At 45.7% G+C, this 18,026-nt stretch overlaps 1 protein-coding gene across 7 annotated transcripts in view; it reads left to right on the top strand.

The window, feature by feature from the left end:
• Positions 1 to 18,026, top strand: part of Ntrk3 (neurotrophic receptor tyrosine kinase 3) — a 378,049-nt gene that overhangs the window by 59,315 nt on the left and 300,708 nt on the right. For all 7 annotated transcript variants that reach the window (XM_074061742.1, XM_074061740.1, XM_074061741.1 and 4 more), the window contains exons 2-3: positions 3,088 to 3,162; positions 3,769 to 3,840. In XM_074061742.1, the coding sequence (XP_073917843.1) occupies positions 3,088 to 3,162; positions 3,769 to 3,840 (147 nt within the window). The remainder of the gene's footprint in view (positions 1 to 3,087; positions 3,163 to 3,768; positions 3,841 to 18,026) is intronic.

Below are 18,026 nucleotides of genomic sequence, written 5' to 3'. Positions count from 1 at the left end.
GTCAAGGCTGCACCTTCCCCATCCCATGCCTCCTGGGAACCTGCTGTCATGCAGCCATGGATGCGTTCCTTGAACCTGTTTATAAATTTCTGTTTGAATAGTTTTCCTGGAGGTCATGATGGCAGGTTTCCTGCCCTTCCACCTTTCTGATGTGTTTCTTTCTTTCTTTTTTTAAAATCAACATTGGTCAAGAAATTACAGCTACCGTGGTACCATTTTTAGCTTGAAAACTGAGAAAAGACTGCTCAGCCTCAGTAAAAGATGAGGAAAAACACTCTACATGGCTAGTACTTCCTGATGACTTAAGTGTGCCCAGCCCTGCAAGGGCTCTTGGGAATCCTTTTTTTTCTGTAGTATTGGGAACTGAACCCAGGCCCTTGTGCAAGCTAGGCAATTGCTCTACCACTGAACTATATCCCCAGCCTCGTAGCAGCACTTAACCATACTCTCTCCCTTTTCATGTCATTCTTATGAGGCAGGTATTTTATCACCTTTATTTGACAGTTAAGAAAACAGAGGCACATGCAGACAAAGTATCCTGGACAGGATCTTGTGGGGCTGGGAAAAGCATCATGGCAGCTTGGTTGTAGGGGTCAGCAACCTTTCTCTGTAAAGGGCCAGAGAGTAAATATTTCAGACTGTGGGGACCCACTTGTTTTTGTAGCCAATGATTTGACTCTGCCATTGTTCTTTCAAGTAGCCATGGATTATTGTGAATGAGCAGATATGAACATGTATATTTGAATTTCATCTAATTTTCACAGATCACAAAATAGGATTCTTCTTTTGACTTTAAAAAAAAAAATACGAAAGTGAATCTTAGGTCGAGGGCTGTCCAAGAGCAGACAGTAGGCTAGCTTTGGCTCTAGGCTGTAGTTTATCAAACACTGTTCTAGAGCCCTGACTTCTAACCACACTGTTGTACTGTGGCTATTAAAAATGCCAGTCCCTGGTTTAGGAAAACTCAGACCCAACCAAGGCAGTGGGAGTCATTTTTTATTTATCGAGGATTGTCCCTCAAGAGTTCATTCCTTTCCCTGATACCTCTCAGTGTGTGTCTAAATTCAGATTGTAAGGACAGGACACGAGGGCTGAAATGGGGGAAATTTTAGACTAAAAAATGATTGGCAGCTCAACCATCACAAAAATGCATTTATGGAATGCTAATGTGGACTGAGAAAAATGATTTTGTTTGTTTAAACAATTTGATTGACAGCCATTTCTTGGGAGCGAATTCATGTGAACGAATGGTACAGTGTACAAACACTGGGATCTGCTTGGTAATTTACATGGCCCTTGGCCCAGGAATACACTGGGGGACTTAGTGGCAGGGGTAGTCCTTCCCTTCCTGGTCCCCTTCTGCATCTAAAGTATTGCCGGGGTCCCTGCCTTGGTGGGACTAGACTAAGAAAACTGCCCTGGAGTTGTGAGGCTTCCTTGGATAAGTTTTGGGAGTTGGAATCCAACACCAGCCTGGCCACCTGGTCCATGTCCCTAGCAGATGCCAATGTCTCTGGCTCCTCAGCAGGGTCTCTGGGAGAATGTGGTACAAAACGGGCTCTCGGCATACCTTGTCACTGTGCAGCTCTGAAATGCTTCCAGAAGCCTGGGCAGCTGCAGCCTGCTGCCTTCTTGGCTCTGGCTGGACTTGGTGGCAGATGGCAGAGCCACGGGTATGGTGGGGCCAGGGAGGAGATGTCTGGGGAAGGTGGCTGTCACTTTTCTGGACAGAGCATGCCTTAGGTAGCTGTGTCCCAGGGTGATCTGTCACCCACCTGCACTGTTCACTGAGATGCTCCTGAGATCTTGTGGGGACAGATCAGTGATTCAGATCCCTGGCTCTGGACAGGGTGAGGTCTTTTGGTTACCCATAGGACAGCAGGCATGTATGGGTATTCATTTTTCACACAGCTTTAGAGTAAGAAAGGGTCTTGGTGATCAGCAATGCAATGGTTTTCAACCTGGGAAGCCTGAAATCAGTAATGAGGGATGTTTTCCCCTGGTGTTTGTCAATATCAAGGAACTAACAGATCAAACCTGTACCCATGACAAGCCTTCTCATGCTAACAATGGTCGAGTTTCTTTGCTTTGGGCTGGAATTTTTATGCACAGAGCCAGTTAGCACTGGTTTGTGTCTGTTGATAAAAAGCTTTGGTTAACAATGATTTATATCTCTGATTAATAAATCTGAGAAAATGAATTAATTATTACTTAATAAATGTGGTGTACTTGCTAGACACAAACCTCCTTAAATACATGGTCTCCTGGGAGAAAGCTCTAAAAGAGATCTTTGTGAAGATCTTTGAAAAGAGGGAGAAATTGCTGATCTTGTGTAATCCTCTCCTGTACAAAGGAAGAAACGAGAGATAGCCAGAGAGGTTAAAGAACTTGCTGGAAGCCACTGCTCACTCAAGGCTCAGAGATGAAGCTAGCCTTTGGCTCCTAGAGTGCCCACCTCACACTTTTTCCCCAATACCATGATGTCTTATGGTCCTTAGGAAGCCCCCTCCTCTCTGGAATCAGCTCTGCCAGTCAAGCCATTGGTTTTCTTGAGCTGCTGGATGGATTGGGCTTGTGATCACCCAAACAGGTCTGTCAGTTTCTGGAGCTCATTGGATGCCCAAGGCAGGCATGTGCTTTTTCTCCTTGATTTTGCTCTTTAGCAGCCATATCCACAGGCAATCCACATCCTCCTTTTTTAAACCTTGTCATTTATATTGTCTTTATAGGCAATATAAATGGGAAAAGAGCCTGCCCTTAGTAAATCCTAAATGGCAACAAGAAAGAAAGGAAACAGGGGAACTGAGTCAAGAATGCAGGTGGGGAGATTGGCCTTTAAGTCTTGGAGCTGAGGGGGGACACTAAATGCTATATCCATGAGCCAGGCATGTGGACCCATGAACCTACTTCATTCTCCCAAGACATCCCACCATGCAGAGGAAGAAACTGAAGATCAGGAAGAGTTGGTGACTTGACAGAAGGCTAGGCTCACATTTGACTGGCTCAGGGTTCAAGTTCAGGGCTGTCTGTAAAACCAGCACCCTTCTTGTGGCTCTCAGTGACTTGACATTGCCTCTCCTCCCACAGACACATAGAGAACTGGCGCGGCCTGCACACGCTCAACGCTGTGGACATGGAGCTCTATACTGGACTCCAGAAGCTGTGAGTGTGCCAGGGTATAGTGGAGCTTCTCACTGTGGAAGGGATGGGAAGTCACTTGTCCCCCCTTGTGGGTCTTCTTTGGGGAAGGTTGGCACCACGCTTGTAGGAGATGTCAGGGACCATAACCTCACCTTCACACTTCACCTTAGCCCAGAGAGGGGAGGGGGTTGCATGGCCACACCCTGAAGTTAGGGTTTCAAGTCAAGCTCTGTACCCACGCCTGCCGAGCTACTGTTCTTTCTTTGGCCTTGTGTTTGACACAAGACCCCATCCCCAGTGCTAGATTTCCAGCCACCTTCTTGGTAGACTTTGGTGCTCATGGCGGTGGGGAATCTGGGCTGGGGAGGGTGGGAAGGCACAAACTGGGCTACGGACCTCTTGTTGTTGGACCAGCAGGAATCCTCACTGTCACCAGCTAGCCAGGTTAGGTAGAGGGCAGCTGCCAACACTGCCTATTCACATGCTACCCCTCACCTAGGTCCCTGAGGGCAGTGGGTCCAGATGCTTCTCACAGAGCTGTAGACCATTGATGGGAGGTGGGAGGGCTGCCTCCTGCCAGCCCCAACCACCAGGGGCCCTGCTGACCATCTTTTCCTCTCTGCCCAGGACCATCAAGAATTCTGGACTCCGGAGCATTCAGCCCAGGGCCTTCGCCAAGAACCCCCATTTGCGCTATATGTGAGTAGAGCCTGGCTGCAGGGAGTTGGGGGGGTGCACACGGGGAGATGGTGCTCAACCATTAGTGACTTGGCCACTCGGTGCCCTTGGGCGAGTCCTTAACTTTAAGGGCTGGGCCTCTTAAAATGAGGATTTAGAGTTCATGATTTCTAAGCTTTCATCAGAAGGAAAAGTATGGGAGCACGACGGAGAAGGGAGAGTTTCTTAACACCCCAAGTCTGTGCACTTTTCATGAAGAAATTTGCAGTTTTATGGGAATGTAAGTAATAGGGAATTCTACTCACTTGTAAAATGAATACTCCTCTGAGATGGGCAAGTCTGTAGGTGTGTATATGTGTTGAGGATGGTGATTGGAGGAAGAAGAAGAGCAAAATTAGACCAAGTGTTGTGTCTACATAGATTCTAGGTCAATAGAGAAGAGCTCAGAGAAGTGGAGCCACCTGTATAAGGCCACACAGCTTTATTTGGGACAAGCTGGAGGTCACATGGCTTTCTGTTCGTGCCTCGCCCATGCTATCTCTCCCTCCTCTGGATGTCTGATGGGTAGAATGGCTTTAGACATTGGCTCTGGTTAGACCTCAGGGGTAGGCTCATAAGAGCTTGATGCTTCTTCTCTAAGCCTGCGTGGGATTCAGTGAGAGAGAAGGCAGGCATGATGGGTGAACTGTCAGGGGACTGCTAATCCCCCACGGCCACAGGGGGTGCTTGTTCTCTGGTCAGCTCTTTCTTAAGCACAGTGGTCTTCTGGAAGTTCAATGGCATGTTTCCAAAGAGCATTGACTCTGCAGGAGACAGTGGGGTGTGGTCTACTGCATTTGGGGAGAAAATGGTCTTTCCTTTGTCACTGGAGAATTTTACTGATAGTTGTCATTTACTATTGGAAGGGCGGCAAGGCTGGCTAGAAAGCTCTTACGAAGAGGCAGCGCTTCAAAGGGAAGCTGTTGGAAAGTGGAGGGTAAGGACTTGTGACCAAAGGGGAGATATCCTAGAGAATTGCAGTGGTGGGTGGTTTCTCTTCCCGAGGGCCTGGCCTTACCTTTGGACCTCCGTGTGTTTTCCCAAGCACATAGTGAGTGCTTGGTAAGTACTCGTTTATCAGTATGGCTGCCTCTGCTTTGTGCTGAATTTTTCTTTCCTCCCTCTGGAAATAGCAAGCTTTCAGGTCATTTCTCAGGGCCAGATATATTAGTGGCTGGGGACTGGGGACTGAGATCTCCCTTTCAACTGTCAATTCCGCCCTTGCCCCCTTGCCCTGGTTTAGGCTCTGTGATAAGATTCTCCTGATGTGTGTTCTTTGTAGCCATAGGCATAGCTGGGACCAGAAGAGGCCTTGGAGCAGATGTTCCAGGTGTTTATTTTATTGGGGATTTGAGTTTCATTGTAAACTTTCCCAAGGGAAAGAGCTTTTGACATCTGAGAAGTCTTCCTTTTCATAGTAACTTATATAGAGGTCACAAAGTCACATGCCCGTGGCAGACCAGGTGGGGACAACAGAGTCTGGGGACCTCGTGTTCCCTCTAAAGGTGTGCAGCCCATAAGCAGCTCCTGCTGACTGCTGCCATGTGGAGGTGGGAACCAGTGTAGCCAGACTTACTGATTTTTCAAAATGAACTGGTTATCCAGTGAGATTGCTCAAGTTTTAAATGCCAGCAGCTAAGAACAAAGTCCTTTCAACTCCATGGGCCAAACAACACTGCTCTATGGGCAGACTATGGAATGTAGTGTGCCGATTTCAGTGTAGGGTTGTATTTGTGGGAGGGAAGCTGTCAGTGGGGGAGAAAGTCTGTCCTCTTTGAGAACAGCGTCTGGATGCTCCTGCCACAGAACCTTCTAGGGCTTTGCTCATCTGCAGTTCTCAGGAAGATATAGAAGATTCCAGAGTCTGCCATTTTCTATGCGCCACAGAAGCAGGAGCAGGGATGTATCTTGGGTTATGGGTGTCTCAGCAGTGGTTGTACCAGAATGTGTCTTTGGTTTGCCCTTGAGATCCCTGGAAGAAGGCTGCGACCCACTGTTGCTTTCAGGGTAATTTGGGCTCTGTCATGGGGTGGGGAAGGCAGTGACAAAGGCTGTTGTTAGGACTCCCAAGATTGGCAAAGCACTGGGGACAGAGGGCTGTCTCGCATACAGCATGATGATGACAGTGAACCTGCCCGTGGTCTTGGCACTGATTTCCTGGACAAATTTGCTGCTCTTGTTGAAGTACTTGCTACTAGTTCCACCCGGAAGCAGGGATCACCATAGTCCACGCCCCCCCATCTGGATCTAGCTGTCCCCTAGGGATGTAATGATGCTCACCTGATGCAGAAGGTTAGCACCCAGTCAAGGGGCTCTAGCATACACATCAGGGACTCTAGAGAAGCCTGAGGGTCACAGAAAGCAGAGTCAATAGAACACGGCACAAGTTCTGGCTTCATCGTGGGTTTTATTTATTAAATTTTCCCTTTTATGAAGATACACCCCAAATCCTGACTGAGTGAGTTTCCCGGCAGCTTTGGGACATTTTCTCCTGGCAAATGGGCCAGGTTTCACTGCTCTCTCTCCCCACATCTTCTATTTCTGTCTTCTAAATGCATTTACAGTCTCAGGCCCCAGCCGAGCAATCACAAGATGGTCTCTTACTCCAACACTAATTGCCAAGCCTTGGCTTGGTGGCTCTCTCTCTCTCTCATGCTTTTTTTAGAGTGATGACTGAGAAGTATTCACTCTGTACAGGGAGTGATATCATTTCCCCTGTACCAAACTATCCCTCATCCCTAAGCTACCCCTACCATCAGCCAGTGTAATTCTTCCCCATGCCAGCTAATGAGCCAGCAATGTTAAGGCCAAGTTGTTTGCTAACAAGAAGGTTGGAGATCAGGATTTTTGGCCTCTTCAAGATTTATGAGTGACTGACCATTTCCTTTGGATTGCTTACATTTTTAAAAATCTTTTGCTGGGTGTGAAAAATGAGATACTGATTAATAGACATCCAGGAAAATCTTTTGGGAGAGACTGGAAGATTCTTGACACTCATATTTGGATTAGGGATCCTCAAAGATAAGGACTCCCCATGTTGGTCAGTGATTTGGTAATCTGGAAAGTGGGCGTGTTAATAGTGTCTATTCTAGGCATGGGAGATGGTAAAGATTAGATGATAGGTACCCCATACAGCACTTAGCCAAGTGCTCAGATAAAGTTCAACAATGACTGTTACTAATATGGTAGTGATAATTACTATTATTGGTGATGATGGTAATGGAACCAAAAAGGAGGGATAAGGTGGCCTGGGCTTTTTATTCTGGAGAAGCTGGATTTCTGTCCCCCCCCCAGTGCAGTCCATCTCTCTGGTGCCTGGCATAGGCACCAGGGTATCTTCAATCCGTGGTGTCTTTTCTTCTTGACTATGGAAGAAAGAACCCTGATTAATTTCTCTGCTGTCTCCATTTAGTTCTCCTTGCTCTAGACTCCAGGAGACCCCTCTGCTGATGCTGTTAGGACCTGAGCTATTACCATGGATGACTTTACAACTTTCTTCATTTCTCTATGATTACCATTTGAATCATCCACTGAATCCCCTGAGCCCGTCTCTTTAGCTGGCTCCTCTCTCTCTTTATGGGCTTTGTTTTCTCTGGTGTGGCTCATAGTCAGACTGGATCTCTACCATCTGGGGTCCCCATAAGTAATGTAGACACCTGTCTGTGGACCTCCAGTGATGGTACTTCCTTTCATCTTAGAGCACCTCATGGTTTTCAGAGTGCTTTCTTACACATATCTCACCGAATTCTCATAACCATGCTGAGAGAGGAGATGGTAAGGACCCTTATTTTATAGCCCAGGAGATGGGCATAGAGGAGATTTTATTGGTAAGTAGCAGTCTTCTGATTCTCTTGTTAGGAATTTTCCTAGTGCATCCAGAAGCAAGCAAGCAAGCAAACAAACAAACCAAAACCAAAAAATCAAACCAAAACAACAATACAAAAAACAAACCCTGAGATGTTTAGAAAATTGCATTAAAAATACTGGTCTCCGGACTATAAAATAGGTACAGTGTGTGTGTGTGTGTGGGGGGGGTACTTGTGGAAGAGGGAGGGTGAATGAAGGAGATGAAGGCGAGGGAATATGGTTGGTGGACTTCATATGCATATATGAAATAGAACGAGAAATCTCTTGCAGTTGCTTTAAGTGAGTGGGGAGAGGTTGTGGAGGGGAGATAGTAGGGGCAAGCTAACCAATATACAATGTAATTTGGAATTGTTGCAATGAATCCTCTTTGTACAACAAACATACTCTAATAAAAATGAAGTAAAAAGAAAAAAAATACCAGTCTCTAAAGAGAAGAGGGAAAGGCTAACACTGACTGAGAACTTACTACATGCTAAGGACTGGATGCAATGCTTTTGCAAATATGAGCTCACTTAACTCTCCATAGTAACTTAAGCGAGGATTCCCCAGTTTGTAGATGACAACATTGAGGCTCAGAAGTCATCACTGAGTTCTCCTTAGTCATACTGTGTGCTAGTGGAATAGTCAGGATATGAACTCTGATCCCTCCAACTCTGAAGTCCACATACTTTTCATCCCAGAAGTGTTTTGTCTCTGGTTTTCACAGCAAGAGCTTCTTTTGGGCGGGGTGGGGGTATCTTTAAAGTTTTTTAGAAAGCTGCTATTTCTCCATGGAGATTTAGCACCATTCGTCCACAAAGCGCTCTGTTGAGAAAGCTCTGTTTAGTTTCTTTTCCTATTCAGGTCAAATTCTATGACAACAGTTACACTGCAGACTGAGTATCTTCATTATGAAAGATTTCTTAGCATTAGCCTATGGCCTACTTATTTCTAAGAATATTTAATGTAAGATTCCAGCAAGCCCAAATAACTTATTTAATCCCTTGGAGTTGGTTGTGGTGGGATCTCTCTCTTGTGTTCAGTTACTTGCTCTTTTCGAAAAAGCTTAGGGTTTGTCAGACTAAGCTATTCCTCACTCTGTAAATAGACACTTGATCTTCAGCTGGGAAAGCCAGCTCCCAGCTGCCAGGTATGGGAGCATGATTAGATGGGGGATGTCCTGATCTGGGCATGATTGTGTCACCTGTGCTATGGTGCCACGGAGAGAAACTCAGCAGTGCTAGGTGGATAGGAAGAGGAAATGGCTAGAGTCCCTACCCTTTTGGGAGGCTGGTTGTATAGACATTTCATTTCTCCCAAGATTGTTGGGTCAAAAACATGGCGAGGTTCATTTATTATGTATTTCAAATCATTAGGTGCTCTTTCCCTTTGAAATAATGCCTGATTCTGGATTCCAAGATGGTGTGTAGATATTATCATAGTAAACATTTAACTTTCTGTCTGCCCTTTACCTCTGGACAGAGAGAGAATTTCCAAAGGTGTTGATGACTGTCTTATTTGTCCCATCACTGGCTCTCTATAAGAATCCTTTCTCATCTGTTCTACATGGAGGCTGTGGCCTGTGAATGCTGACAGTAAAGAACATGGACTTTGAGTATACAAAATGCAGGGTTCAAATCTTGGATTTCTACATTCTGCTGTTGAGCAAGCTATTAACTTCTATGTGTTTTGAAGGGAATGTATGATTTCCCTCTACTTCTTAGAGTTGTTCTGAGCCTTAAATAAGATAGTGTTTGGAGAGTGCTAAACACGGTGTATTACAAAAGGTTCAAGATGTCCTCATTGCTTGTTGGTCTCTGATTTCATAGAATTATACATAGTTAAAGGACTCCTAGAACCAAACTCCCAGATTTAGATTCCAGTCTCTGCTCTCATCCTGCCCTTCTGATGTCTACTTGATATGTCTACTTGGGTGGCTAAGTCTCACGTCACATGTTAACTTGGCCCATATAGGAATTCTTGATTCTATACCACCTCCTTCTCACACCAAGCCTGTTCTTCCTCAGCGTTTATTGATCCTGTATGTGGCACCATCCATCCACTTATTCATGCCAAAACCTTGTGAACTAGATTATAGAACCATAGTAATAAAACCAACATAACACTGGAACAAAACCACACGTAGACCAATAGAATAAAATAGAAACCTAGAAATAAGCCAATGAAGCTCCAGCCATTTGATTCTTGACAAGGGTGCCAAAAACATACGTTGGATAAAAGACAGCCTCTTTAACAAGTGATCCTGAGAAAACTGTATATCCAAAAGTAGAAGATTAAAATCAGATCCTTTTCTTTTATTCTGTACAAAAATCAACTTGCAATGGATCAAAGACCTTAATATAAGACATGAAACTTTGAAACTACTAGAAGAAAACATAGACGAGATATTTGATGATACACACACAGGTAACAAAATTTTGAACAGGACTCCAGTAACTCAGGAGATAAAAGAACTGACCATTGAGATTGCATCAACTTTAAAAACTCCTGTGCAGCCAAGGGTGCCCTCCCCACCTTTCCATCATTTAATTCATAAAGTTTATAAAAACACTTTGCATCGATCCACTTCTCTTGCAGTTTATATCTGCCATCTTGGTCCAAACTACTGTCCTGTTTTCTGGCACTCTGACAGCAGCTTCCTAACTTTGGTTTTCTTGGCTCCACTTTTGAGTGCTACATCTCATTCTCAGCACAGTTGCCAGAGTGGTATTTAAACATATAAATCCAACTGTGCCAATCTGTTGCTTAAAGTCTTACAATTACTTCCTGCTTTACTTACTATAAAAACTAACCCCCTCCCCCTTGCCAGGCATTATGGCTCCTATCTTTAATCCCTGTTACTTGGAAGGCAGAGATCAGAAGGATCACAGTTTGAGGCCAGGCTAGGTAATAAGTAGGCAAGACCCCATCTCAGCAAACAAGCAGGGTGTGGTAACTCATATCTGTGATTCCAGCCACATGGGAAGCTATAGGTAAGAGGATAGTGGTCTGAGGCTAGCCATGGGCAAAAATTTGAGACCCTATTTGAAAAAAAAAGTCAAGCAAAAAGGGCTGAGGGTATGGCTCAAGTGGTAGAGTGCCTGCTTAGCAAGCTCAAGGCCCCTGAGTTCAAACCCTAGTACTACCAGCACTACCAAGAAAAAGAAAATTCTAAACCCCTCACCATGGCCTCAGAATTCCAGTTGAGAAGTTTCTATCTCTCTCTCTAATTTCCTTGTACATTCCCCATTGCTCTGTCTGCTGCAGCCTGGAGCCTTCTTTCACTTCTGTCTTGGGAGTTTTTGAACCTATTGATCCATCTGATGCATACAAGTCCCCTGCTCTAGAACTCTGTGTGGTTGGCCCTATCTCAGGGTCATTCCATCTGATGTTACTTTCTTATCAAGGCCTTCTCTGACCACCCAAACTTAGTGTCTTTCTCTTCCTTACAAACCTATTGTATGGCTTGATCATTTCCTTGATTTGTATTACGATCTACTACCTGAAAGTATCACATTCAATTATTTGTTTAATGGTGTACATTCTTTCCTGTTCACGACTGAGTATCTAGGACAAGGCCTGGTACATGTCACTTGTCAGTAGCTATCTGCTGAATGCATGAGTGACTCTGGTCTGGATCCATCCCTCTGTGGATGAGAGGATGTCATGAGTACAAGATCCCTTTGGGTAAGAGGATGGCCAGGGTGAGGTCTAGTGCTCTTGGTGCTGCATTCTTTCCATTGTATGCTTCTGCTGGCTCTAAGATGCCATCTAAGATGCCAGAGCTCCTCAGACTTCTCTGCATGGAAGGAACCATTGCATCCCTGTTTAAAAGAAAGGATCTATGGGAAAATGCCTGCAAAGCACTGCTAGTACTGGAGGTGTAGCTCAGTGTAGAGCACTTACCTAGCATATACGATGACCTGGGTTCCACTCCTAGCACTACAAGAAAAACAAACCAGGATGTGCATACATAAACAGTACAGAATTATATCACAGTTGCACTTTCCTGAAGTGGGATGCAACAATGTGCAATGCAATCAACTTATTTCTGGACTTTCTTCTCAGAGCCTCCATCAAATATGGTGCTTGACCTTGGCTTCTGATGAAACCTCATGACTAATGTGGTGAGAAATTGAGAGTATGTGCTCTTGAACCATACTGACTGAGTTTAAGTTCTGGCCCTGTTACACATATCTCTATATCGTGTGCAAGTTACTTCACCTGTCCGCGTATCTGTGCCTTATTCTCCTCTTCTGGAAAATGGGGATAATGTGGTTGTTATTGAGATTGAGTAGGTTAAGACAGATGAAGCATTGAGAAAAACGTCTGGCCCATAATAAGAACCCAAATGTAAGCCAATGGCTATTGCTCCTATGTGACTTTAGGTGACAGTGTGGCAGTTGCCCTCTTGATGTGCAACTGAAAAATGCATAGAGAAATATGAATTAAGAGCCTTCCAAGCAGGCATGCTGGTGCATGTATGTAATCTCAGCACTAAGAGGTCTGAGGCAAGAGAATCATGAGTTTGAGGCCAGCCTGGACCGCACAACAAGACCCTGTCTCAAAAAACAATAAATCTATATACTGTTCCAGATGTGACAATGACATTTATAATATGCCACTTTTTTGTGGGCATAAGAGTGTCTTCATAGTTTATCATCTCCCCCATTATTAAGATAAACTAGGAGTATACTGAGCAGGGTGGTTTTCTTGGGGATAATGAAAATATTCTAACATTCTAAAACTGACCATGTTAACAGGTTGCACAACTCTGAATAGATAAACACCTTTGAGTTGTATCCTCTAAATGGCTGAATTGTACATTCTACATCTTGTGTTCCTCTAGCAGAAGCTTCTAGAGCCTGTGTGGGGCCCACCACATCTCTTTGCCCTCTGCCACGGGGCAGAGGGTGGTGATGTTCCCTATGAAGGCTGTTCCATTAGTCTGAGGCTTGCTGGGAAGATGATGGGGGCAAAGCCACAGCTGACCTGTGGACGTGCAGTACCCAAGAGAAGCAGACTATGCTGTGGCTGAAAAACAAAACAAAAAATGGAAAAGAATAGAAAAAGATAAGTCAGGAGTGACAGTGACTGTACCCTGTGCATGGACCAGGTGGCCTACCTGGACTGCACCAAACTTAGGGTGTAACCATCACTTCACTCCTCTCTCTCCTACTCAAGAGAGGGTCTCAGAATACCAGGGACAAGGATGTAATTATGGTGATGGCTTTGAACCACGTCTGATTTAAATACACAACCCAGTGAATAGTAAGCTGGGAGGGGGTGAGTTCTTTTTTAGTGGGTGTGGGTTGTTTGTGACAAGGCTCATATCTTTGGTATATAGCATAAACAGCTCGCATTCACTAGGGTCTTCCAACTTGAGGTTGTGCAGGAGCTGTTGGAAGCCTCTGGGGCTGTGGACCAGAGATGGGCTGGAGTGGCTGGTGGAATCATGGAGGAGGATTTTGGAGGGGGTGAGTTTGAGTTGGTAGGCAGTCTGCTTAGGGCACAGTGGCTGCTGCCACCATGGATGTGTGCAGCCACTTTCCACGTGGATTTCCTCCTGGAGCTATTTAGACACATGTTCACAGTTCCAGGCCATCGAGTCTGGCCATCAGGTAAACTCTGAAAGAATTGCCAAGGGACTAGGATTTGGAAATGGAGCCATTTGTCAATGGAATGGGATTTCCACAGATCTAATGATTTGGGAAGCTAGACTCAGGGCGATCTGCAGTGGTCTGTCTGGGTGGTGACCATGACAGAAGATGCTAGCTGTCAGGTCCACATGAGTGTGGAGAGGGGCTTGTGTGGCTGTCACTTGTAGCCACACTGTTTGGTTACAACAGTGCTGGGTGACCACGCCTCACACATCCCTTTGACTCTTTCTATGCACTGTGCTGTGACCTGGGACAAACTTCTTAACCTGTTAGTTCATTTCCACACCTCTAGTGTTATAAATGGCCCAGTCTTGACTTCCTGGCATTTTGGGAAATTCCTCCTGGAAGAAAGGTTGGAGCTGGGACACAGTTCAGCCCACTGAGGGCCAGAGCCAAAAAAATGCTGTTGTCAATTTATTTTAGCCCTGCCCACTTCGTTCTGTCCACCCGTCCCACCTCCTTGGAGGGGCAAGCATATTTGTGTAATGAGTTCCAACGAAGCACTTGTTGTAAACCAGGCATTCATTGGCGTACTTTTATATCGTATTTTAGCAAGTGGACCTGATCATTGTTCCCAGTTTACACATGGGGAATTAATTTGAGGTACAGAGATGTCAGGTGACTTGCCTGCTTCCACAGTGACTGAGTGGCAGAGCCAGAAGCCAACCCCAGGTAGCGCTTCTAGACTTCCAGAGCCTGTCTTCTTAATAACACTACTCCACCACCTGTTGATCATGCCAACTCTGGTCAACAGGGCTGTTTTCAGTTCCCAGGAGCTCATCTGGAGAGAAGGGGGACACACTTCAGAGTAACCTCCTTGGATTGTGAATTTTTAGGGGAGAGGAGGTGGACAATCATTGGGGGAGTGCCCTGCTTTGCACCTCCTGGCAGGTTCAGAGTGAGTGGGCATGGCCCTTCAGCTCTGGCTGGCACTCAGAGGGCCATTAGTGACTGATTTCACAGAGAGGGTGCTCAGGAAGAAGAATGGAGCCCAATGATGGAGCAGTTGGAGACAAATGGCTCTGAAACGTGGATGCAAGAGTAACAAACTTCCAGCCTCCCTCCCTATCCCATTTCCAGAAAGCAAGGGCTGCTTTCTACCCACCAGCTGTCTCAGGTAGAACCGTGATTGCATGTGGCACACCCATCATAAAATCTGGGGTTGGGAGGTAGGAAAGGAGGAGGTGTGGAATGGGTTAGATGAACTGTAAGACTCTGCTGTGACATCCTGAGATTTTGTGCCTAGTGAGCAGTTTCAACATCTGACTCCTCCCAGCTGTGTTATTCCTGGAGATGATTTGGGACCCTGCCTTCTTCCCATACATCCGCTAGCCCTGTGACATCTGATGCCAGAGCAGGGTCTTTCTTGTTCCTTGGATAAACAGATTTTTCTTGCTCTTACTGAATCCAAAGTGGGTTTTGTACTATAGAATTCGCTAAGCTGTGGATTTCCAAGTGGGATTTTTCAGTCCACACATTTATCTGCTGCCTCCAAAGACAATCAGTTCCCAATCCTCTGACACCATTAGTTGACTGGGCAATTGTCTCTCTTGGGGCTCCCTACAGGAATTATTCCTTGTTCCCTAGTGAGGGCAGGTGGCATGCTTCCTAAATTGATTTTCTTTTTGTTATCCATTTGTGTCTCTCCTCCAGAGTCCTGTGGTCCTGGGTTCCTCAAGTCCTCCCTGATAATTTCTTCCTGTTTACTTGTTCATGGATAACATTCAGATCTACCCAGGGAAGAGCCTTTGTGACACAGATAATGTGACCGTGTTTCCCCATCTCACTGGCTCACAGCCAGCTTGTTTATGACATTTATTGCACAGTTGCCTTAGATGAAAGCCCTCAACTCACCTTAGAAACTGTGTTCTTTCTGATTTCAGCTGTATGAGTTCTCTAGGATCTCCTGGGTTGAACCTTAAGAATTTTCTTATAACCTTGTCGACTTTTACCGTTTAAGAACTCAGGCTAGTGCTGAGTAAACATTCTGGCCTCTGGTCTGTGTGTTTCTTAACCTTGGAGATTAGACAATGTGTTTATATTTCCCAGCTTTGATTATCCTGCATAGATTTTCTGTTCTGTTTCCCCTCCCTTAAGGCCTCATTACTTCCCATTTGTCCACATCTCCATTGTCCAGGTTTTTTCTTGTTAAGGACAGATTTAGAAAATGAGCTTAGTCTCCTGGCTACTTTGAAGCCATCATTAATTTCTGTTCCTCTTCGTTCCATAGCAAGCCAGCTGTCACGTCTCTTTCTTTCTTGCTTCTTCTTGATGGATTTGTGAAATTCTCTTTTCTTCCTGGGTTAACTCCTTTGTCTCTTGGGGCTTGCCTAGGTCCCAAGGAGCTTGTTGCCCTTCCTGGGTGGTCTTCTGGGTGAGCCAGGCATTGTGATTGCCCTGGATTTGAGGAGCACTGAGTCTCCCAGAGGGGTAAGCCATGCACTGCCTTGGTTGACCTCATGCTTGGCTGCAGATGGAGTGACCCCAGACACTCCCATGAAACCATCGGAGGACTGCAGTTCAGACCTAAAGCTTTGTCTCTCCCAATGATGACAGGCTTCTACAGGGCAAAGACATGGTCTTATGAGACCGTGTTTCATCTGGGTGCTGGTGGCCCATGCCTGTACTCCTAGCTACTTGGGAGGTAGTGATCAGGAGGACTGCGTTTCATAGTCAACCTGTGCAAATAGTTTGTGAGGATCCTATCTCAAAAATACTCAACACACTCAAAAAGTGCTGGCAGAGTGACTCAAGTGATTAGAGTGTGAGGCCCTGAGTTCAAAACTCTAATACCACTAAAAAAATTGTGTTTCCTCAATGTTAAATAGGTGTTTGAAGAATTAGTGAATGAATGAATGAATAAGTGAATGAATGAGTGAAGAAGTAAATGGAAGAATGAAAACTGCTCTGGGTGGATCAGAATGTTGTCTGTGAAACAAGTAAATAGAAGAATTTATCAGGGAGGACACGAGTGATTCAGGACCACAGGATTCTGGAGGAGAGACACAAAAGGACAAGAAAAATGATTGATGCTGTGAATCTTACCGTAGCTCTGCCACCTTTTTCGCTTTGTATTCTTGGCTAAAGAACGAAGACTTGGGATCTTTTCTAGAGCCTTAGGAAATAATTCTCATCTCACTGGGACTTTTTTTGAGGATAAAAACAAGGGACATAAAACACCTTGCTCAATGGCTGCACACAATAGTGCTCAGAAAATGGAATGTCCTGCACTCAGGAAGTGATTTCAGAAGTCCAGTCCTTGAAGCCAAGCTCGAAGCACCTGCATCTAAAAGTTCTCTGTGATTCTGAGCCAGTGTGGGGGAAGAAGAGCAGCCCAAGGGGCGAAGGGCGTTAGAACAGTGGTGGGAAGGTGGTTGGAGCCCAGTGGAGTCACCCTGGGCAGTCCCAGCACAAGATCCAGGTAGTTCATAGTAGGGGCCATTGTGTTATTACTATTAAGAAGGAATTTCATCAGGACTTAATTGTCACCCTCAGTGGGGGAACTGAGGCAGATAAAGGGGAAGGTAGTGACCTGGAGCCAAGTGTGGGGGAAGTTGAGAGCCAGATTTCAAGCATGGGGCTTGCCAGTCCCTTAAGCACTTGTTTCTGCTCACTTCCTCCCTGAGCCCCACTCCTTGTCCGACGAAGATGTTTCTCATTGCTGCTGGTCATTTCTTCCTTCAAAGTTTACACTTCATTTTTTTAAGGCTTTTTGGCTTTTCCCATGACTTCGAAGCCACCATCCAGATAACACTCATCCTCTTGGCCAACTAGTGTAGGCCAAGATTGGATTCTCTAGAGAGCCTGGAGTGTAGGGCCCCCTTAGGGCTGCCTGCCCCTCTCTGTGAGGTGGTGGACTGCCTGGAGCAGCTACATCTGTCTTGCTTGCCCTGTGGCCCTTGCTGACAACTAGTGGGGTTGAGGTTAGGGGAGTTAACTCAGTTTATTTGACTTTCCAGAGTGACAAGGGCCCAGGAGTTCTCAGGGACTGTACATGGGCCTGTTGGGAGCCTGAACCCAGAACAATGAGGTCCCAAGAGTGTGACAAGGAGATGACACAGCTACATTTGTTGCCCATGCAACTTGGCAAGGAGATTGTTGAAGTATTTTAATCTCATCCTCTTAAATTTGTGACTGATGCTCTTGCGATATGAACCCAGCTCCTTGCCTCAGTTTACCAGGAGAACATGTGGCCCAAGCAGAGACCTGGGTGGGACAGCATGTTATGGCTGTGGGACCAGTCTTGGGATCATCCCAGGGTCTTCCCTATACCTTCTTTGATGCTCTCTGTGCCAGCCACGCTGTGGGTAGCCACAATGCTGGGTATATTGAAGGCACAGCGAGGCCACCAGGCCACTGCTCCCTCATGCCTTTGCTTGTGTCATTCCTCAGTTGGAAGTGTTTCATCCAGTGCTGACTTGTCTTAGTGAGTGCTTACTCCTTCTTCAGGTCTCAGCTCAAGGTCAGCTAAGACCAAAGGCCAATGGCATCCTTGGAATTGGCTAAAGATATAGGTCAGCTGAAAGAAGGTTTCTGCTCTTGAGAGATTGAACTACGTTCCCTGATGATCACTGAACTTGACTGCACTGTGTCAGTGCCTCTCAGACCAGGTGCCTCCAGCAGTGCCTGCCCCACTAGGGAATTAAAGGGGAAGACCTTACC

This window comes from Castor canadensis, chromosome 19, assembly GCF_047511655.1.
Source record: "Castor canadensis chromosome 19, mCasCan1.hap1v2, whole genome shotgun sequence".
Lineage (NCBI taxonomy): Eukaryota > Metazoa > Chordata > Mammalia > Rodentia > Castoridae > Castor > Castor canadensis.
The sequence above is the reverse complement of the archived record's forward strand: the minus strand, read 5'-3'. Positions and strand labels throughout refer to the sequence as shown.